The sequence below is a fragment of the Ceratotherium simum genome, chromosome X (assembly GCF_057802395.1).
Source record: "Ceratotherium simum simum isolate JZ-2026a chromosome X, ASM5780239v1, whole genome shotgun sequence".
Classification (NCBI taxonomy): domain Eukaryota; kingdom Metazoa; phylum Chordata; class Mammalia; order Perissodactyla; family Rhinocerotidae; genus Ceratotherium; species Ceratotherium simum.
In genome coordinates, this window is record NC_141940.1 from 118,927,353 (window position 1) to 118,950,960 (window position 23,608).

Below are 23,608 nucleotides of genomic sequence, written 5' to 3' on the forward strand. Positions count from 1 at the left end.
AAAATTATACATTTTGTAATTACCTACACACATACATAAATGTGTTATGGGGCTGAACTGTGTCCCCCCGAAATGCATATGTTGAAGCCCTAGCCTCCAGTCCCTCAAAACATGACAGTATTTGGAGACAGGGCCTTTAAAGAGGTGATTAAGTTAAAATGAACCCATTAGGATAGGCCCTAATCCAATCGAACTGGTGTCCTTATAATGAGGAAATTTGGACAGAGAGAGACACACGGCGGGGGGAGTGGCACAAAGAGGAAAGGTCATCTGCAAGCCACGGTGAGAGGCCTCAGGAGAAACTAAACCTACCAACACCTGGATCTGGGACTTCCAGCCTCCAGAACTATGAGAAAAGAAATTCCCATTGTTGAAGCCACCCAGTCTGCATTTTATTATGGCAGCCCTAGCGAACTAATAAAATATGCTTTCTTTATGTACTAAATATTTAGATGGACACCCAAGAAACACACATGGCTGCCTCCAGGGACAGGAACTGGGTGGCAAGGGTAGAGATATTTGTCCCTGTGCCTTATGATTTTGAACCCCGTGACTCTATCATCTATTCAAAAAATGAACCAAAAATTTACTAATACCTATTGCTGACCAAGGTGTGGGAAACTGGCACTTGCATGTACTACTGCCAGATGTCTATCAACAGAAAATGGTTTGAATAAATTGTTAGATGTCCATACAGCTGATAAATGAGGTAGGTCTACTATAATGGAAATACGTCCAGATATATTAAGAGAAAAGGGCAAGTCACAAAACAATGGGTACACTTTTGATTTAAAAAAACAAAGCAAGTCCCCTAGAGAAACAAAGGAAGAATATACAATATACACCAATTTGTTAACATTGGATTCCTTTTTGTTTTTTCGATGAAGGATTAGGGTTTTTTGGGGGGGATGATTATAAATAACAAAAACTACATCTCTTTCTAAGAGACTATGAAGAGATTTAATTTCCCCACATTTAATATGTTAAAATGTTTTGCTCATAGCCAAATTGTCTGTTATGTTAGGAAATTAGACTTTCAAAAGTTTAGCCTACTGTAATGATATTCTTTTTCAGTAGTTCCCAATGAGAGGCCAGGGAGAGAAATATAGCAATCTAGTTTTTCAAAATGTACCCCTCCTGCATGATGTCCCCCCATGCATGTCCTTTGATAACCCAGCGCTCCACAGTCAAGGGGTCCGTCCTCACTAACACGCGGTCTAGGTGTTAATTTGCCGCTGTAGGATGGGATCAGCACGAATGGCGCAGCACATGAGCTCTACTCACAAAAGAACACAATTGGCTTTATCAGCAAGTCCGGTCATCGCAGCAGGATGACAGAAAATCTCCTTGAAAGCAAATCACTAAACAATGTTCAGTGATCGAGAAGACACTAAATACATGACCAGATATAAAGATGTCTTCATTAGCCCTCACAGAAAGTACAATCCTTAGTATTTCCTCTAGAGTGATAAAACTGGCTGCTGTGTTGGAGGGAGGGCGCATGTGTGGCACACAAATGATGAGTGATTACCAGTGAGATCAACTCTGATATGCAGAATGAAAGCATGAACACGTAAATAACTTTAAAGAAAATGAAGAAGTAGTCAATCAAATAACTGCAGTGCAAAGGCGTTAAATTTTAATCTTTAATATCTAACATTATTGCTTTAGGAAATTTTTTCCCTGAACCAGGAACCGAATGCTAATGACATAAAAATATACACATATAAAAAGTAGTTCTCCATTTTCCCGGGAAAAAAACAATAACTTCTAGAATATTCAAGTGTTCTGTTTTAATTATAATTGAAGTCTTGGTCATCTCATTTATTAGCTCTGTAACTTACATATTTAAATTAAACATTATTAGACAACCGTTACAAATTATAAATGTAAGGTGCCATTATTGAGTAAATAGATTCTTCATGAGTGGACGTGTCCCTTCTCCCACCCGCTAATGAAGCAGCAACATGGTTAGTTTAATGTTATGAGTACAGGATCCATTGCTGCAAACACTGCTTCTCCTCTCCACCCTGTGTTTATCTGTGTATATGTGTGAGTTGGTCAGAACACATGGGCGACCTCTCTCATGATCAACAGCAAGATGAGCTAGGCTTGGGCTTTCGGTGCAGACTGACCGTGTCTGTGTGAATCAAGTGATCTGACCTATCCTCGGTAGCAAGCACTCTTCGTACCGCTTCCTCAAAGGCCGCTGCAACATTCGTGGCATCTTTTGCACTTGTTTCAAAGTAAGGATAGTCGCCGTTGTCCCTGCACCAGGCTTGGGCTTCTTCTGCAGACACCTGCCGTTCACTTATGTCAATCTTGTTCCCCAAAATCACAAAAGGAAAGCTTTCGGGCTCTTTCACATCTGCATAATATATAAATTCTTTCTTCCAGTTACTCAAGTTCTGGAAGCTTTGAGAATCATCGACACTAAAAGTAAGCAGGCAACAGTCAGAGCCTCTGTAAAATGGCGTCCTCAGGCTTCTGAATCGCTCTTGACCTGCAGTGTCCCAAATCTGCATGGTAACAAAATGTCCATCCACCTCCAAATCTTTATTTAAAAATTCCACACCTATTGTATGGAAAAGCTGGGCATCAAACTTATTAGTCACATATCTGTTCATTAGAGAACTCTTCCCAACTCCACCATCTCCAAGGAGGATTACTTTAAAAAGCGATGATTTCCCTGCCATTATTAATCTCAAGATCCTTGACTTCAGAACCCTGCAAAATAAAAAGGTACCATTACATTCCTTTAGACCTGTACACTGCTCTACATGATTCTATGAATATCAGCATTTAAGGGAAATAAAACACAGAGCCCCAATTCCTTTCTGCACAGGGAATACCTAATAGCAAGAGCTACTGTGCTCATTTACTGAGCACCCAACCGTGCTCCAGGCACTACCCTACCGTTACTCCCTAAGTGAGGGCTCACTCTTCTCCATCCTTGGGTCACAGCTGACTGAAGCTGGCACTCAAAGCGAAGTCTGACCCCAAAGACCTTGCTCTCACACGTTCCTCTCTACTCACAATAAGCCCTGCCACCATATGTTAGAGATGCAGTAGGAGACCAAAGTAAGCAAGTTTCTGTAACAACTTCAAACAACCCTTTGGTGGCACAGTGACAGTGTTCACTGATGGCTTTCCTCTCATGCCAAGGGTTTTCTCAGTGATCCCCGCTTTCTTTCCTCCAATGCTATCACCACAGGAGCTGGTAACCAGGAAACCAGGGACAGAAGCTTACTGATCTGGCTGTGAACAAAAAGAAGCCAACCACTGAATAAATGGACTCTATTCTCTTCATCAGGAACACTATTTTGAGTTTGTAAAATTAATGGCAGCAGCAATGGAATTTTTAATATAATATCGTAATCTAGCAAGTTCTACCCACAAGACTCATTTGGGCAGCTCAAACTCTTAACAAATGTGAGCTTGTGCTGTTACTTGTGTGTTTTGAGGGGGAATGAGAGAAACCTTAAACAAATATGTGGTACTATGCGTACCCTTTAGGGGAAGCCCTGGAGCAGGATTAAAAACTGTTCTACACTACAGGTACCAGCCTGTGCAGGGTGGGACTGCAGATGCCCATTTACAGACAGCTACTTCTAAGTGCTGGTGGGAGCACTGTTCCTATTTAAGGCTTCTGTTTTAATTCTTTATTATGGAAAATTTCAGACATACACAAAATTTCTGAATGGTGAGAATAATATAATGAAACCACATGGACCCTAAACCTAGCTTCACCAATTATCAACTTATGGCAAATCCTGTTTCCTCCATAACTCCCCATTCTCCCTTCTCCCCAGTTATTTTGAATCAAATTATATCATTTAATCTGTAAATATTTCAGTATTAAATGGCTTTTAAGTATATTAACATTTATAAAAGAAGATAACCTTTAGAGTAGCACGGTCTAACAGAATTTTCTGCGACGACAGAGATGTCCTCCACCTCTACTCCCTAGCCACATGTGGCTATTGAGCACTTGACATGTGGCTGGAAGAAGTGAGGAACTGAATTTTAAATTTTATTTAATTGTAACTAATTTAAATAGCCACGTTTAAAGAGCCAATAGTTGTATTAGCACAGCTCTAGAGCAAAATGGTAATTAACATGAAAGTAGATACTGTGAATCCCTCAATGGGAAACTAATAAAAATATGAACAGTAACTGCTGCATTGACTAGGATGAATTTGCAAAATCACTGCAGTAAACATTAGCTGGCTATCTCCTGGAGAAATGCAAAAGTGACCCAGTACAATGTAATTGAACACTTGCTGTAATGTGTAAGAATTCTGCATTTCCAACTATGTGCTACACTATTCTAGTAAAACCTGTAGCAACTTGTCTCTAACTCTTACTGGCTCTTTTAAATTACTACTACAGTAATTACTGCTATAATTAATACAATTTAAATTGGCTAACAAAAGTGTGAGGCAATCAAAGGACATACCTCTTGGAGACTTTTTTGACTTCCAATGGATCACTCTGCCCAATGCCCAGACTAAATTAATGTCAGAGAGGAAACTGAAACAATCTCAAGCCCCTTAATTTCCTGACAGAGGTAACAATGTGCTAAATTGGTTCCTTTGTTTAATTCTTTGCAATCTTGCTTAAACAACTTCAACTTATAGAAAAAAGACTAACAAAACCAAAAAAGCACACCAACTATTGTGACACAGGGAAAGCATCTGTGTAATGCTCCCTTCCTTACCATTCTCCAGTGGTTCTCTAGAGATTCAGGTCTAAGTCCAACTCCTAAGGCAAAACACCTGGCCCCGCTCCCCATTCTGCCTTCAGTCATTCGGAAATGCCCAGATGAACTGAAATTCAGTTCTACCTGCTCAGCTCGCACTTTCTCCCTTGCCTTCGCCCTGGCACATGCTGCTCCCTCTGCTGGTGATCCCACCCCCCTTCACCTAACTAACTGCTGAGCTCTCCCAACAGCTCAGCACGGTCATCACCAGTACTGGGAACCTTCCCCAGCAGCCCCCATCCCAAGGTTGCTCCTTTCACATAATTTTTAAGATACGTAAACACAAAAGTTCCATGTTGTGTTATGAGGGTGTAACAGATGTGCATAATTCTAGTCTATCATATAGCCCAGTATTTTAATAAGTCTCTAACTGCCTTACCGGACAAAGTTGTATTGTACAGCACTGGATTGTTAGGTTCAAATATAAACCAGATTATGCAATCTAACAACCTCCACCCAGATGACTGGTTGCATACATCTACCAAATTAAGTTTTAGAAATTCCTTAGCATTTGTCATTTATAATTTTATCGGACACTTTGATAGTTCCTTTCTTCTTTCATAATAATGCGGGATTTCCTAGTTTGTGCCATTATTCTGATCAAACAAATTTGACGTGTGCTAGACCCATACACTAGGAAATAGGGTACAATTTTTTGCATTTCCCATCTATAATTTGAGGCCTCCCAGACATCCTATTTGGGAGTATGTTGGCATTTGCTAAAACTAATAAACACACAAACATTTCTCTAACTGCAGAGTTGTATATAAACATACATGGTGATATGGATAATTATACAAACCATCTTACTTCCCATTGACTCTAACAAAAGCTAGCTTCATGCAATCCATACACTAACATAACCATAATCAGCTTATGGACATTAAAAATGATTCCCTTTTTCTTATCTAAAAACCGTAAAACCCTTTGTAACTTCCTTAGTATAAGCTGAATGAATAAAGCTATTCTGCTATGTTATTTTCAGAACTTACCTTAAAATGTAATGTGAAGTCTTTTATACTCCAGTTAGGAATGATCGCCCTGAGGCAAAAATCTTTACCAAGGTTAAAACATGACTTTAGCAATTCAACTAAATTCTACAAGGAAATCTTGAGTCAGAAAAGCACACTACATAGGTCATAAATCTTACCTTAATTATTCAGTTCAAGCATCATCATTATCTGCAAAGAAAAAATTAGAAAGCTCACCTTAGCAATGTACAGTGAATTTGTTTTCATAATTTTAATAGAAAAAACAAGAATTAAAATGGGAAAGAAATATCTGACTTCTATTTGCAGCTAGATTCTTAACTTAAAAGGAAAACTACACCCGAAAGCTGTCCATGACCTTTCTCAGCCTAAAAAATGTCCTAGGGGCCGGCCCAGTGGCATGGTGGTTAAGTTCATGCGCTCTACTTAGGCGGCCCAGGGTTCACAGGTTTGGATCCCAGGTGTGGCAGTGTCCCACATACAAAATAGAGGAAGGTTGGCACAGATGTTAGCTCAGAGCTAATCTTCCTCAAGCAAAAAGAGGAAGATTGGCAACAGATGTTCATCAAGGGCCAATCTTCCTCACCAAAAAAAAAAAAAAAAGTCCTAGAATCTAATACTGCACTTTAATCCTTGTTTTTTCAAAAAGTTTCTCACCTGCCCATCCTTCTTTTCTAAGACTCAGACAGCTGTAAAATTTTGTTAAGATGAAATGTAAAGGATGTGCAACTATGACATACAACTATCTACTGGGGCTTTGGGAACAAAAGGAGGAGGATTAGCAATAGATGTTAGCTCAGAGCCGGTCTTCCTCAGCAAAAAGAGGAGGATTAGCATGGATGTTAGCTCAGGGCTGATCTTCCTCACAAAAAAAAAAAAAAAAAGATGAAATGTAAAATGTTTCATTCATTCTTCAAAATTTGCCCAAATTTTGAGAGGCTTAGAATAATCACACCCCAGAGAATAAAATACAGCAAACAAACAAGGAAAAAGAAGAGCCACATGAGGGAGGGGCACCAACCCCACACAGGAAAAGTGAGGCTAAGGCAGCAGCAGCACAGAGTGTCGTGAAGCTTCCAGGCAGCCAAGGCAGAGGGGAAAATTTTCTTGTGACCAAATAGAAGCCGCTCTTGCCAAAGTCCAGGAGCGCAGACCCGTGGGCAAGCTACTTGACATCCTGAAGCTCACGGGACAATGGCGACCACAGTACGCATCTCGTGGGGCAGTTGGGAAGATTCAGTCGACAGGGACAACACTCACCCCAGCACCACGCTCATTACAGGAGTGCAGAAAGTTTCTGTGGAATGAAGACACGAAGAAGTCTTGACTGGCAGTTTTGCAGAAAGGTTTCTTTTATGACCATTTCTTACATAAAATTTCACTGAGAGTCATGGGTAGAACAAATGAGAGGACTATGCAGGAGACATCGGGAAGCCCAAGGGTCCTAGCCAAAGGATCGAATTCCATGTGAAGGCTTCCCAGAGGCGACTACGCGGGGCTGTGCTAACCTCTCTCGGGCTAAAGCAAAGGGTTCCAACTCCCTTCCCCTGCTTTTTTAAAGCACAGGGCAGTTTTGTGGGGCTTATAAATTTTGCGAGACTTAACTTATAAACTCAATCAATAAAAAAAAGAGACTCTCCAAAATCTTGACACTTGGGGTTAAAGATAAAATAATAATGATGACAACTACACGGCCAACGTTGACTGAGTCCTGTAAGCCATTTACTCTGCTCCACCGCATTCACTCCTCACACGTCTCTCATTAGCCCTATACTACAAATGACACTGATCAGAGAGGCTACACACCTTGCTCGAGGTCACACAGCCAGTAAAAGGTGGGGGTGAGGTCTGAATGCGGCCGACTGACGGCTCTAAAGCCCAGCAGTGAACCCACTAGGCTCAGCCACGTTTGCACTGATTTCTGAGGGTTTCCCTGTTGCTGTCACAGGTATAAGGAAAATAAGCAGTGGCAATGGTAAGTCTTTCAACTGCTTGCTTTGTTTCAAGATCTGCACAAAAACAAGTTACCCTGATGGAACTAGTCATAGTTGATCCATTGGCATGTAGCAGAAAGCACACATGAGCGTGCCTAAGTTTTATCTGAGTGTCGGTAGTGTACACACGTCTGAAATGAACTGTGCATCAGTGTCTGCAGAACTCTGCAGCACTCCCCAGAAGCCTCGCTTTCCGCAGAGCGGGCGGGAAGGCAGTTTTTCAACAAGCACTCAGTGAGTGCCTCCGCTGTGCCAGACACTGAGGATGCGAGCCACGCCCTGTCCCTGCCTTGTGGAGCTTGTAGTTGGGGGAGGTGACAATCATGTGCCTTACAACTGTGGCAAGGGCTACCAATGAGAGGTATGTGGTACAGAGTACAACAATTCACACTCAGCCCAAACCAAAGAACAGCTTAAACAGCGCAGGGCGCCTGCCCGTGTCTCCCTCTGTGAGGGCGAAGGCGAGGTGCGCTGTGTAAACCTGCGGCTCCCTCAGGCACACCCAGGACCCTGGGGTAAGCACCTCACGGATCATCTCAGGGAGCTGCGTGTGATTCCAGCCATCAGGAGGACTTTATTTTCATACAACACGATCCTCTAACACAGCCAGCAACTTCACCTGCCACTCAGTTAAAGAAAACGTGATAACTTCCAACACCAGAGGAAAACGGCTGTGTTCAACTGTGTTAGTGAGAGACCATACACCAGGTTCCAGCGGGGGCTGCTCCAAAGCAAAGTCTCAAGGATCATTTCAGCCCATGCTGTCCTTAGAATGCAGCCTCACCAAGGTCTGATTCCACTGTAGGGAGGGAGATTTGACCACAGGCTAAGCTCAGCAGCAGGAGGAGGAAACTGTGAGCAGAGGGGAGGGAGCCGGAACCAGGAAATGGGACCAGCCTGGCATGTACTGGGAGAGCCCAAGGAAGGCCCGAGCACCTGGAGCCCCGAGAGAAAGGAGAGTGCCGTGCAGATGGGACTGGAGGGAGAGGCCTGGAGCCGGGCAGGGCCTTAGAAGCCAAGAGAAAGATTTCTGCCTATACCTTCGCACTGAGGGGAACCCTGAAATAGCTTCAGCAGCAGGCAACCTGATCAGATGTGGAGTCCAGAAAAGTAACGGCTGTGGTGAGGAGAGGAGGAAGGCATCAAGCAGAGCTTCCAGGGTGCTCTTGCGATCCCTCTCCACTACCTATGGTGTCAGCCGGCTTTGGGATTGAAAATCACGGCGGTTGGGCCTCATACTTGATCCTGCAGTAAGATACTCACTCTGTGGCTCCATGCTTCACCTCGCTCCCTTTGAACCCCTCCTCTTCCTACCCGGCTAACTCCTGCTCACCCCTGTAGATGCAGCCAGACCTCATCTCCCACTGAAGCCCCTGCCCCTGTGCCCCTAACACACCCTGCACAGACCTCCATGCGCAGAGGTAATACTGAACTAGGCCTGCTTATTATGTCTAACAAAAATCAAATATGCTCTCTAAAAAGATACAGTTACACGGAAACGTATTATACCATTATAAAAATGCCCATACTTTTCCCTGAGTTGTCAATTTTCTAGACTATACCAAAAAGTACATCCCCATACCACTCTAAAACCATCTTCTCTCAAAAAGAAAGAAAAAGAAAATTTGCGAAAATGTTCACAGTGGGGCAAACGGAAATGACCTAAATGCCTAATTGGGGGATGCTCTGCACGCCTTGAGGAGTCACAGAGACATGGGACTGTAGAAATACACTGAGTGATAAACCCAAATAGTATGCACACCGTGATCATACCAGGGAAAAGCTTACAAGTTTATATTAAAGTGTGCAAGAAAACTCAGAATAATCAATACCAAGTTCAATCTTCAAAGTTCTGATTTGGTTGAAAAGTCATAATTTTTTTTTAATATCAGAAATATTTTTTAAAGCTTCATTTTCACTTAAAGCCTAGCTTGACTGACTGCTGCAATTAAAACGAAACGGAAATCGTTTTCTTTTAAATTTTCTTCAAATACTGCTATCCACCAGACCTCAAGGACAATGGCTTCCTAAATTTTTCTGTAACTCAGATTATATTAAAAATAACTCATTATGACACCAAAAACACAAGCAACCAAAGAAAAAATAGATGAACTGAACTTCATCACAATAAAAAACTTTTGTGCTTCAAAGGATACCGTCAAGAAAGTGAAAAAACACACAGAATGGGGAGAAACTATTTGCAAACCATACATCTGATAAGGGACTCATCTAGAATATATAAAGAACTCTTACAAGTCATCAATAAAAAAACAAATAACCCAATTTAAAAATGGTCAACATCGTTAACCAGTAGGGAAATGCAAATCAAAACTACAATGAGATACCACTTCACACCCACTAGGATGCCTATAATCAAAAAGACAAACAATAACAAGTGCTGATGAGGATGTGGAGAAACTGGAACCCTCATACACTGCTGGTGGGAATGTAAAATGGTGCAATGATAATGGAAAACAGCCTGGCAGTTTCTCAACAAGTTAAACATAGAGCTACCATATGACTCAGCAATTCCTCTGTTAGGTATATACCTAAGAGAAATGAAAACATATGTCCACACAAAAACTTGTACATGAATGTTCACAGCAGCCAAAAAGTGGGAACAACCCAAATGTCCATCAACTGATGAATGGACAAACAAAATGTGCCATATCCATCCAAGGGAAGATTAATCAGCCATAAAAATGAAGTACTGATACAACATGGATGAATGTCGAAAACATAAGTGAAAGAAGCCAGACACAAAAGCTCACATATTATATATCATTCCATTTATATGAAATGTTCAGAATAGGCAAATCCGTAGACAGAAAGTCGATTCGTGGTTCCAGAGAATGGGGGGGAGAAGTAAATGGGGAGTGATGCTAATGGGTACAGGGTTTCTTTTGGGTGTGGGGAGGGGGGGTGTGATAAAAACATTCTAGAATTTGGGCCGGCCCCGTGGCTTAGCGGTTAAGTGAGTGCGCTCTGCTGCTGGCGGCCTGCGTTCGGATCCCGGGCGCGCACCAACGCACCGCTTCTCCGGCCATGCTGAGGCTGCGTCCCACATACAGCAACTAGAAGGACATGCAGCTATGACATAACAACTTTCCTTTTCATAACGCTCTCTTCCAACTTTTCTATTGTGTACTTTTATTGCACTATCAATTGTTTATGGATAGTTTACCAGATAATTTACCAGTACCCTTTTCTCTGGCCTTCTCCAACCCCTTGCTGGCTCCCAAAGCCGAGTACTACAATAAATCAAGGGGAAGGCACAGCCAAGCATGGAGAATATAAATCTCTAACAGAAATGTTTGTATGGATTAAAGGTAGACATTTTTTATTGGTCATGGATCTAATTGCCTCCATTCTTACAGATAACTAAGCTGTTTATTTCTTCATTATTTTTATTATATAAGGTTTTGAGCATGGCATTCAAAAAGCTGTCCAAACCTGCTTACAAGCCTGTCCCAATTATATTCCTACAACTCACCATCCCCACACCCATCACAGACATTTACTGTCCAGCCTTTGCTCAGGCCCTTATTACGGCCTGGGAGGCCCCTCCCTACACCGCAACAGCTATGAAAAGCCTAGTCATCCAAAGGCCTAGTTCAGATCACCTCATCCAAGAAGTCTTCTATGGCCACCCCCAGAAACCTAATCCTTCTCTCTTCTTCACTCATAATCATTTCCACGTCTATTATAGGTCTCATTCACTTAGGCTCTAACCACTGTCAGTTGCGTATGTGTCTATTTCCTAATTACAATGTCAACTCCCTGGGAGGGACACACAATACTTAATTTGATCCACTCATTTGTCCTTTTTTTGTTCTACAACATCTTGTACAAAACTTGACATATGGTCAGGAAGCAAATAAATGCTAAATTAAAAACATAGAGTAAATTACTTCCTCCTTTAGTTTTGTTATTCTTTTCTTATTTTTCTATTTGTACTTTCCACACTTAGAATTCTTTGTCTCTCTGTTCAATCAGTTCTTCCCCCATTCTATTTTTGAGGTCTATTAAAATGTGCAGGAAGGGGCAAAAAAATTGATTCCTACTTGCAAGTCTGATGAGAAAACCACTGTAAAATAAGTACGATTGACTGCCACAGGGAGCTGGCAAACGGTGAAAAACGACAACATTCCTCTAATAAGCTGCCAAAGGGAGAGTAGGCTGGGTCTGTAAACTGCTTTTCTCAAAATTTCAGATTTTGAAACACATACTCTGTAAGCCCTTGACTAGAGTCCTCACTTAAATTGAATTTATCACTCCTGGTTTAAATTTAGGAATAGATTTTTTTTCAAAATCACACGTTCCTTTTGCATCTACCCTGAATATCCTAATTAGAGACATACCTCTTACTGCATTTCATTTCATAGCTTGAGAAACTGAGACTCAAAGAAACTAACCAAGGATGCTTTTTTTATTTCCTTATATCCTATTATCAGCGTGTCTCACTTAGCCTAATTAGTTTCCCTTTTTGTTTCCAGCCTTCCTGCTTGTCTTGCTGAAATGTATGAGCAAGAAGCAAGTCAAGGAAGTTATTAAGTCTAATGGGTGCTATCTCTACAGCAAGAAATCAACAAAAAAAAAAAGGGAAGAATTAAGCAAAGTACCATAGGAATAGACCAACTTGGAGGCACAACTTGTCAGATGAAATAAATTATCTAGTTGACCACTGAGCATGTTCACAGACAGAGAGCTAGAGAAGGAGAACACTGTAAATTAAACCACACTATCACGATGTCAGGGCAGCTCACCCTATTTCAAGAACCCGTTTCAATAAGTATTCTTTTTTGGAGATGAATCATCTAATTAAACTTTTAAAAAATATATACTCTCGATTTTGCTCAAAACAAGGCACCTCTGTACTTAGGTATACTAACTAATCATTAATAGTGGTGGAGAGTGGGAAGGGAGAAGAGAGGAGAAAAAACAGATTTGGTTAAGGAACTAAACCTTAAACCATCCTGGGGGCCGGCCCCGTGGCTTAGCGGTTAAGTGCACACGCTCCGCTACTGGTGGCCCAGGGTTCGGATCCCAGGCGCGCACCGACGCACCGCTTCTCCAGCCATGCTGAGGCCGCATCCCACATACAGCAACTAGAAGGATGTGCAACTATGACATACAACTATCTACTGGGGCTTTGGGGGAAAAAAAAGGAGGAGGATTGGCAATAGATGTTAGCTGAGAGCCGGTCTTCCTCAGCAAAAAGAGGAGGATTAGCATGGATGTTAGCTCAGGGCTGATCTTCCTCACAAAAATAAATAAATAAATAAATAAATAAATAAACAAACAAACAAACAAACCAACCATCCTGAAAGTATAGAGCAGCATGACCTGACAGAACTTTCTGCAATGATGGAAATGTTCTATATCTGTGCTGTCCGATATGGTAGTCACTAACTACATGTGGCTACTGAGCACTTGAAATGTAGCTGGTCCAACTGAGGAACTGAATTTTTAATTTTAATTAGTTTAAACTGCTACATGAGTACTGTACTGGACAGTGCAAGTATAGAGTGTGCTTAATTGGGAGGCCACGAAGGAGCTACAGGGGGAAAATGCACCTCCTTGAATCACAGGTAAAATAAGGATGAGTGTATGGATGGAAGTGTGTGTGCTTGAGCTGTTCTCTGGAAAGAGTAAAAAAGGTTTCATCAGATTCTTAAAGGAATATGGACCTCAAGAAATGATCAGTACATGTCTGCATCATTCATATATTACATGTGATCCATTTGTGTAGCTCATAACACCCTCACGACTTTCATCTTTATGTGGCATCACTATTTCCCCCTTCTCTCCCTCACCTGTGAGACTTTATTAGTATTACACTTATGACCACGAACTGTGATGGTACAGTGAACACACTCAGAGGAAACTGCTAATCCTGGAAGCGAGGATAACATTTTGTTCTTTGTTTTGCTTAATGAGGTCCTTAAAAGGAACAAGCATAAATCTACCTGTAATAAGACACTTACCTGTAAAAGGCACTTAAAATGCTTGACAATAATGAAAAGAATGGGGATAGTTTAAGGTTGCACTTTGGGAGATGGAATTAAAATGCAAAGAAATGGATAAAGGTCACAAGACAGGAAGACTGGGAATTACAGCTGGGTATTTCAGGAAGAACACGTTGTGAAAGAAATGAATTTGAATATGCATGTTAGAAAAATATATTAAAGCAGCAAAACACAAATTAAATATGATCTGCAATGATCTGCTGTAACTTAAGGGAGCATTGGTTCTGACCCCTCTCTTCAAGTTTGATAGGAAACCAGGTGTCTTTAATTTGGAGCAGAAAAGGGTAAGGGCTGGAGAACCTGCACATAACTCAAGGAAGAGTTAGTATACAAATGTGGCCCAGGAGGCATGGAGTCACAGCAAAGGAGAACTTCTTGGCTGTTAGAGAAATTAAGTAAGAGGAGTGAGGATGTCTCAAGACGTTATATTTCAAGAAGACAGCTATATGTCTGACATATAGGACTCAACTAGATTAGAAGCTCCCATTCTGCAGGGAAGTTGTCACCAGGTCAAAATGAGAAGAAATGTAAGAGCACTGCAGGTAGCTTTCCAGAAAGTTTACCTCATCTCACTTCTCCATCAACGATGTCCCAGTTTGCCCCCACAAAGGTACTGAAGCTGACTCTGCTTACTAAAAGCTTTCCAAGCCCAAACTTATTCTGCCATCACTACCCATTTCACCTCTATGCCTCATCAACCCTCCACACCTCTCACTATACCCAGGCTCCAAACCCCTCCATCCCCTTGAAGGTCAGAAGTCACCAGAGACCTCCTAATGGCCAATCCAAGGGCGTCTCCACAGCCCTCATCTAAATGCCCTAAGGCAAACGCAGCCCTCAAGTAAATAAAGAGAAAAGCGCTTCTCTTAGGACTTCAACTGTGTATGCTTCTAGAAAACACCCTCATGGTTGACCAATGTCCACACTGGAGCCCCACCTAGTAGAGAGTGAATTCTCTCAGATATAGCCATTTGTCTGGATGTACATGACATAAAATCTCAGAAGGGTACTCAAGGCTTTTTTTAAACAAATAAAGTAATGGAAGCCCAACTGGGAAAGGGTCTTGCAAAGTATCACACCTCTAGCTGTAGGCATAGGTGGGACCTTCAAGTCTTAGCCAGGACTCAGCCACCATTACTGCCTCTACAGGGTCTAAACAGTCTGGCAGGGACTCTGAAAATGCCTCCCACTTAATCGTCCATTAAACAACTCTGGCAATAGGTTCCGCTTTCTCTCCCCCGCACTCTCTTAGCTTTCTGTAACCTAGATGGCGCCCTTTTCTAACAAGCTCTTAAAGTAGGTATATTGCAAGTTTAAAGCCCTTACCTCTTCCCAAACCATATCTCCCTGGGATATAAAACCCAGTGATTCCTAAAGTCCACCTCCACCCTCCCATCCCTTGGCGGGCCAGACGAGAATCCAACCCCTTTTATAATATGTTCATCTGGTATCCTGATGGCAGTTCAAATTCAACACATCTAAAACCAAGTTAATTATTTTCCCCATTTCCAAAATCTGTCTCCTTCTGTCTTCCCCACTTCATTCACCCACACAAGAAACGTGTCCACTTCCCTCCCTACCTATTGCCACTGTCTTGTTTGCTCAATAACAAATGCTGTGACCGTAATAACATTAGCCACCACTGTTTACTGAATATCTACTAAGTGTCTGGCACATAGCACCTTCAAATCACCTGCAAGTTGGACACTATCACCCATGTTTTATAGATCAATAAACACAAGTTCACAAAGATTAAATAACTTTCCCCGGTCTAACTAAACAGGGCAGGTCAAATGTGTTAACTTTACTCCCACCAAACCACAGAAAAGGTCTAAGAAATCTACACAGCCAAAAAGGACAAGAAGGAACAACTCTTGATTGTAGCTGAGAGACAGCACAACATTGAAAGGATGGAAAGCAAATGGTCCAGTAGTGATAAACTGAAGAGACGAGGAAACCTAACTCAGCGAGAAGCGGCTAACAATGAGAAAGCCACTTTCTCCACCGCAGACCTGAAGAGCGCAGGCCCTAGAGAGCACATGGGCACCTGACGCTTACTGAGACAGGCCAGCGGGGCTGAAAGCACAGGATTTCTCCACAAGGCCGTAGACCCCATGACCACCGCCTCTGCACCCAGGGGCCCCTTTCTCCACCAGCAGATTGCCTTCCTCAAGAAGTGTGTGCGGGAAGGGTGGGAGAGGCTATCAAGGGAAAATCTGCACAGGAAACGGGCAGGGCAGGCCATTTTAAATTTCTGAGGGACCCACATGGGTCCCGGACGTTTGGAGGACACCATGCATACTGGCGCTCGAGGGAGTTCACAGTTTCAATGTTAGATTGCACCACATTCCTTTCGATGACATCATATCTTTGCGAAGCTGGCTTTTCCAGGCCTGGTGTGATAAAAATCAAGTACTGTGCACATATTAATGTGGAACAGGATATGAGGGTGGCGGCTGTTTGCTCCCAAACAACTATTTATGAAATCTTATTTAAGAATACTAGAACTCACTCCAGAGAATGCTCTGCATTCACCAACGTGTGGTCCTCAAGCAGTTGTTCTGTTGTTCTAACTTCCAACTAAACCATGTATGTATTTTCAGGTATGTTCATCTAATCACTGCTCTGATTGAACACACAAGCATAATACCGCACAGTCTAGAGCAGTTGCTTAGCTATACCCCGCAACCCAGCAAGTTCTAACTTTTTTGAACGTGTTAAATCATTTACACACTCCTCTACCTGTTAGAGTTCTACATAGCAAGTTCTACAAACAGAAATCTGTAAGGCTTTTTTCAGGCTTCTCTAACACTGATAACACAACCACTCTTATGAGAACTAACCTTCTGGAAACTATTTTAGCCTCTGTACCCAAAAACCTACTCCAATTCACAAGAACTTGGAATTACAACAGTTCAGTTTACACTGAACTAACAGTTCAGTTCCTTAGTTTAAACTGCTCTGCTATCTATCCTTCACACTTGGATAATCAATGTGGCCACTGAATGAATGTATCAAGTTGTTCCATACTGTTTCTCCATCCCCTGTCAAACAATAGCATACATTTGTCAGGTGTCAGGGCTCTGACAAAAGTGGAGTCTGGACACAGACTCCCCCCTATGAAATGAGCCGGGTTTGGTGAAGCCAGAATGTGAAGCCTCCACTGCCTGCTTCACTTCCATATTTCCTCCAAAACACATAACCCTCTCTCTCAAGCTCATGCTGACATAGCTGTTACCTTACGTACCTGCATCTACATCTAGTCCTCCTCTCTATGTTCATAATAAGCAACAGCATTCTAAACCCTGTACCCACCATGGTCAAAAATTAATAAGAAGTAATCCAGAATGTAGCAATACCCAGAGCTCAACTTCACAACATGTACAATATCAAGATTCACTTTGGGAAACAGAAATTTCTCCTCCGAGTTACCGAGTTATCTAACGAGCCCCAGGCTCCCCGCCAGCGCCGCCTTGCCTCCCTCCACCTACACACCTGGGTCCCCCAGGTCTCCTCCCTCAGGTATCCTGACCTTTCATTGGCATCACAGCTTTCCAAACTCCCTGAGGCATTATGTGAGTTCACCTCCCACAGATTAATAAATGCTCTCTGTTGATGACCTACTTCTCTCTCTCCTCTCTCCTCCCTCTCTCCCTCCTTCCCTCCCTCCCCCTCTCCCCCTCCCCCTCTTCCCCCCCTCCCCCTCCCTCTCCTATTTGGCTCATTTCCTCCTGCTGTTTACCAGCTGGGGCAGAACTACTTGGAAGCCAATAATCTGATGTCTCTACTTGGTGTCATATAATCTCATAGATTTTAAAGTACAACCGTCTCATTATACAAAGAAAGAAATGTGGTGACCTAACTTGGCCAGAGTAGCAAGCCAACTACAGATTGAGCAAGATTCCTCCGAGGCCAGTGGATGTTCTTCCTGCACCAATTCCTCTTGACCCTTACCAGAATAAAACCCTTCCAGTAAGGAAACAACACACATCCCTTTATTACATCCCACGAGACAGCAATCCTTTTTAGGGGTATAATTTAGCATCCCCTCTACCCTACAGCAGACAACTCCTGATAAGAGGCAGAGAAATCTATTCATTAAAAAAGAACACAGCATCCATCCACATGAGTCAAAAAGCAAAGCTACCCACAAAAGATGCCATGTTGACTGCATGAATAACACCTTCACAGCAATTCCTAAAAAGAGAGCCAACCCTTTTTGATTCCTCCTCTCAATTACTCCCTCCCAAAGTTCACCTAATAGTTACATCTGCCACCAGAATGAAGCAGTACACATACTGATGGGCCTAGTCTTAGACATGGTGAAAACAGGCTGGAAAATGCCAGAAAGAAAAGAAAGTGATGCAAAAGTCATTTTTTTAAAAATTTCATCATTTATTTCTTGATTTCAATGATAAAATGCACACATAACTCTTGTCTACTGAGGCTAAATTTAAGGAAGAATTTTATGCTTAACAAGAATGGCTTCTCGATTTGATTCTTGTAAACAGTCACACGTGGTCAACCTGCAAAGCTATCAAAAACACATCAACTTTTCCCCACTTAAGTCCGCCCACAGTAAATGCCATGATACAGGTACCTGTGTGTGGGTGTGCAGCTGTTTTGTTTGTTTGTTTTTAATGATACCTGGCCCCTGATTTTGAGTAGCCCGGGCAATAAATTTTGTTCTAGGACAAAATCAAAACCTGATGTTATGATGGTAATTAGACTGGAAGCTTCGGGGAGGTGGGGACTGCCCACTGCCCTTCATATCACCAGCAGCTTCGTATCAGTGCCCCACGGGCTACTCAGAAAATGTCTGTTGACAACTGGAATAATACAGAAAGCAAACTCCCTAAGTCTACTTCAACGGCTCGGAACGGCTCTCAAGTTCTCTTTGACACTTTTGCCTTAAAACAAAAAAAATAGGATTCTGTTATCAGAAATTATTTGCTTACTTCTTCATCTTTCAAATGAATGAATATGCCTCTTAGTCAAGGGAAATCTCTTCAAGTTCTCAAATTTTTCCCCCAGCTCTTTCTTCAAACGATGGGGAGGTATCCTAAATAGGAAAACGGCATCGCATTTGAAGAATTACAGAGGCGCTGAAACGTGACCTCTGGAGTCACACAGACTGCTGTAAAGCAAGGTTTCTCAGCCCTGGCACTAGTAACAGATTGGGCCAGACAACTCTTTGCCGTGGGGGGCTTGTCCTGTGCATGGTAGGATGTTGAGCAGCATCTCTGGCCTCTACCCACTAGATGCCAGCAGCACTCCCTCTCAGGTGTGAACCAAACATGCCTGCAGAGGGGCCGGCCCCGTGGCTGAGTGGTTCAAGTTCCGTGTGCCCCACTTCGGCTGCCCGGGTTCGTGGGTTCGGATCCCGGGCACGGATTTACTCCACTCATCAGCCATGCTCTGGCAGCATCCCACATACAAAATGGAGGAAGATGGGCACAGATGTTAGCTCAGGTCCAATCTTCCTCAAGCAAAAAAAGGAGGATTGGCAACGGATGTTAGCTCAGGGCGAATCTTCCTCACCCAAAAAAAAAAAAAAAAAAGCCTGCAGACATTGTCAAATGTTCCCCAGTTGAGAACTACACCTCTCAACTCACACAGGCCTGACCGAATCCTGGCTCTGCCCTCTCACTACCTGTGTGACCACGAGAAACAGTTCTACTTCTCCTATACTCCAGCAAATTCCTCATCTGTAAAATGGAGCTAATACCGCAGAAATGTTGTGAGAATTAAATGAAATGATATATTACAGGATTTACATGCACAGAACATCCAGTGCCAGAGTGGCTGCCCAAGAAATGCTAAGAAATGAGAGAAGGCTAAAAATTAACTTCCACAACCAAAGGAACCTATCTTCAAGCCTCCAGGGCACTGTAGTCTAGATGGAAGAAGTGGCTGAGATGGAAAGAAATGAAGAGAGAGAGAGGCTGGCAATGAGCAACTAGCACTAAAGTATTTCCCAAGCATTTCTCCAAGAAGGCGGCTTGGAGTCAAGGCCAATGATGTTCAACTTAGTTTTCCTCGGGCTACTCTAACCTCACAAAGGATAAACCAAAAATATCCCCAAATCACAAAACTCCAAAATAAACAAGTCAACAAGCCGGAAACTTTTTAGTATAAGCAAGAGGAATTTACTACAATGTCTACACAAAAATACAAAAAGCACCAGACTGCCAAACCATCATCCTAGATTCGGGAATCTAAATAAGTCACTGAAAGTTCTAGACAAGTAGTGATGATGACTTCAACAGACACTTCTAAAAGACAAACTAAGAATAGTCTTCTTACAAGTCCCTGACTGAAGAGTTCTGGGTTTCCTTCATCTCTACAGTTTTACTCCAATGAACAGTTTCTGAGATTACAGGAAATTTAGGGATTTTTCCATTACAGAGGTGCCAGAGAAAGAAAGACAAACATGTAAAAAAATTTTTAATTTTAAAAAAGCAATCAAATTCTGTGTATTGATTTTCTCAGGACGCTGAAATTCTATAAAAAGATTATGGTCACGTGACAATTTGGAAACTAGCAGAAAAGTCATTCCTCAAAAGAACCGTGGTCACGGGGTGTGTCATCACTTAAAAAGAAAAAACACCAACAACAAAACCAACTAATACCTCCACAGCTCTGGTCTGCACTTAAAATTCTCATCCGGCCTCTTTACGTAGTCAGTTGGAAGAAAGAAAGGAACACGATTCGGAAACCTTAGCCAGAGTTTGAATCAGATAACGCCCCAAACCGCCTTCAGCCCCTAGGAGTGGCTTTACATTCCAAACGCCTCACCTGAGTGCTCAGAACACAGTAGCAAACGCTCACCTGGGCAGCGGGTCAGAGGTCACCAAAATCAAACTGTGAGAGCGCCTTTGCTTTCTCTACGTTAACCATTCGAGGGTAGAGTTTGGTTTGGGTGGGCTGGGGCGTCTGGGTGTGTCCCTGGGTGACGGGTATATTTCTCCCTGTGCGTGTGTTTCCCCGGGTGTTTGCATGTATGTCTCTCTCTCCCTGGGTGTTTGGCTATGTGTGGGTCCCCAGGTGTTCACGGATCTCTCTTTCCCAGGGTGGTCGTGTGTCCCTGTTTGTGGATCTTTCTTTTCCCAGGTGTGTGTGTGTAACCCCCGGATATCTGGGCGTCTCTCAGGGCGTCCCCGCGTGTTTGGGTGTGAGTCCCTCTCCCCGGGTGTGTGGGTGTGGGAACCCCTCTTTCCTTCTGGGTCAGTCAATAGGAGGCAGCGAGCGATAAGCTGTCCCCCGTCCCGGGGCGGACGAGTGACCCGCGCAGGCCCCGCGCGCCCCCCCGCCCCAGCTGCCCGAAGCCCAGGCCGCCCGCGGGGCTCCCTCAGGCCCTGACGCCCCGCGCACCCGGCCCCTGTCTGCGCCCAGCCCCGACGGGAGTCCGCGCCCCGCTCACCTCGCGGCCACACGGAGGACGCCGGGGAGCTCCGGGCCGGTCCGTCTGGGTGCAACGAGGAAGAGAGGGTTGGGGACTTGGCGGGCAGCAGGCAGCGGCGCTACCCGTGTGCGCCTCCAGTTGCTCCCGTCCAGCACAGAGGGAACAACATGGCGACAGGCCGGGGCGGGGCCCAGGGAGGCGGGGCGGGGCCTGGACGGCGGAGCCCTGGAGAGGCGGGGCGGGGCCCGTGGCGGTGGGGCGGGGCCTAGATTATGGAGCCCGGGGAGGCGGGGCCTCGAGGTCCCGGTCCGCCCCGCCCTCGCCCACTCCCTGACCGCCTGTCCTCTCTAAAGCACGGTTTTTCATGGGGTCTGCGGTTCCTCGTGTCCTCCGGCTGCGTTCCGGAGAGAGACAGCACGAAATGATAGTTATCTTTAAAAGTTTACATAGAGTGGAAATAAACAGATCGCATAAGCACAATCACAAGGATGTTGTGATTACCATGAGAAAATGAATGTGCAAAGAACAAAAGGGTAAATGAAAAATGAAAACAGCTGTGATACTGTGGAACAACAGGAACTTTTTTAAATTTAAAATTTTTCTTTAATCTTGTTAAAATACTGCCTCTGTCAGAGAAAGACAAACACCGTATGACCTCTCTCATATGTAGAATAGAAACTAACACAGAGAGAGAACAGTTTGGTGGTTACCAGGGGGGAGTTGGGGGGGGCATAAGGGGTGAAGGGGCGCATTTATATGGTGACTGACAAATAATAATGTACAACTGAAATCTCACAATGTTATAAACTATTATGACATCAATAAAAAATTAAAAAAAAATACTGCCTCGGTCATCTCTAAATATAAAGCAGTAATGGGAAAAGGCGGTATTGGGGAAGCTCTTCTAATTCCTGTCTTTATAGATTGGGTCGCGCGCATGGATCTTACGATATAGGCCCCTGGAGATCCGAAGGACTTTTAGTGACCTCTCAATATATTTTGTGGGGTAGATTTAGTTTATTTTCTAAGAGAAGCGTCTCACTTTTATGATTTGCTAGGCCCACAACCATTAAATAACCTCTGGCTCTTTGGGGAGTCATTTTCAGGTAATGAATCTAATGTAGTCTTTTCATTCAGCACTAGAAAGGTTATATTTGAGAGAGTTTCTCACAAGTATAAGAAACAATTTTAGAATACTCATGAAAATGAGGCATAAATGAGTAATAAAGATTGAGCTCTAGTTCGAGCTTAAATGAATTTTTCTTTTATAGAAAAAATCTATGTTTTATCCATGCGGATATTTCCCCAAGGACGTATGAGTAAAGGTTTATAAAATACAAATCTGTTGAAAATAGGGAGGGGGAAGAGATATTCATTACCTTATTTTAAAACACATAATTAAAACTATGCAATAAAAATATGAGAACATTAATTTTCCAAAAGAAAAAATATATAAAGTATTATGTACTAAACTGCAACAAGCAATCCACGGGATCACTAAGAAAATGCTACCTGAAAATCCTATGTCATAATCATAGTCAAGGAGTGATGGAATAGGATTTTATCTCTGCAACTGCTAATACCAACCAGCTATTAACAAGTGCTCTCACGGAATTATTGTATCTTGACTTCAAGTAGTAAGACTTGAGAAATCCAAGAGTTTTCAAAAAAGGGATCTAAGAAGGTCCTACAAGTGATTCCTAGGCTATTCCAAAACGTAAGTGAGGCATACAAACCTATCAGAGTGTAGCTTATAGTCAGCACTTGAAGAAAGAAGGAGGAAAGTTACTTTTTCTGAAATAACTATTACTTGGACACTAGCCAACTGACACAAGAATATTCTTATATTCTGGTCTCTTCTACTGTTCACTTCTTTACCTAATTGATTTGACAGCGCAAGAGTAGGGTGGGTCACAAGATTTGTCCCTGGAGGGTGAGTTTGGGGGATTTTTGTTGTTGGGTGTGTGTGGTTGGCAAGCTGACACAAGTTAGATAGATGGTCTCTATCTCTCTTGTTCCATGAATTTGTTGACTGACAAAAAACATTTAAGAACTGACCTAGTTTGACGCCCTTCGTCTAATTAGAATATTCGTCTTTATATTCTGTAAACTTGTAATGCATCACCCATGGAGGAAAAAGAGGTCAAGGTTGCTAGGCATTAATGATTCTATGACCAGAAACCAGGCAAGGAAAGAGTTAATGAAAATCTGATCCGCAACTAAACATAGTCTGTCAAATGTTTTCCAGACAATGAGAAAATTAAATGTGCTATTTTTCAGAAGTTGATGTCCTCCTTTTTGCAGATGTTGCCATCCTACAGTGAAACTTACACGATTGCAGCAGGACCATTGCAAACTGCTCCAGCGCGAAGCGTCCAAAAGTTACCTTGGACCTGTTATGGAATGGCATGTTACATTGAGCTCATCGT

The 23,608-nt window shown here is 42.9% G+C and overlaps 1 protein-coding gene across 4 annotated transcripts; it reads right to left on the reverse strand.

Moving 5' to 3' along the window:
- Positions 1-1,617: 1,617 nt before the first annotated feature.
- RAB9A (RAB9A, member RAS oncogene family) lies at positions 1,618-21,347 on the reverse strand. 4 transcript variants are annotated; one of them, XM_087426490.1, is made up of 4 exons: positions 21,198-21,347; positions 7,012-7,048; positions 5,913-5,943; positions 1,618-2,727 (listed from the first exon to the last, which is right to left on the reverse strand). In XM_087426490.1, exon 4 carries the CDS (start codon positions 2,694-2,696, stop codon positions 2,091-2,093), a length of 606 nt encoding a protein of 201 aa, XP_087282616.1. In that variant the 5' UTR covers positions 2,697-2,727; positions 5,913-5,943; positions 7,012-7,048; positions 21,198-21,347; the 3' UTR covers positions 1,618-2,090. The 4 variants fall into 4 exon arrangements, with proteins under 4 accessions (XP_087282616.1, XP_087282617.1, XP_014646593.1 ...); XM_087426491.1 differs by having other exon boundaries at positions 7,012-7,132; positions 21,198-21,343; XM_014791107.2 differs by lacking the exon at positions 7,012-7,048 and having other exon boundaries at positions 21,198-21,343.
- Between the last annotated feature and the right edge of the window lie 2,261 nt (positions 21,348-23,608).

Coding starts and splice junctions, on each gene's coding strand:
- RAB9A (XM_087426490.1), bottom strand. CDS start 2,696: ATGGCAGGGAAATCATCGCTTTTTAAAGTAATCCTCCTTGGAGATGGT.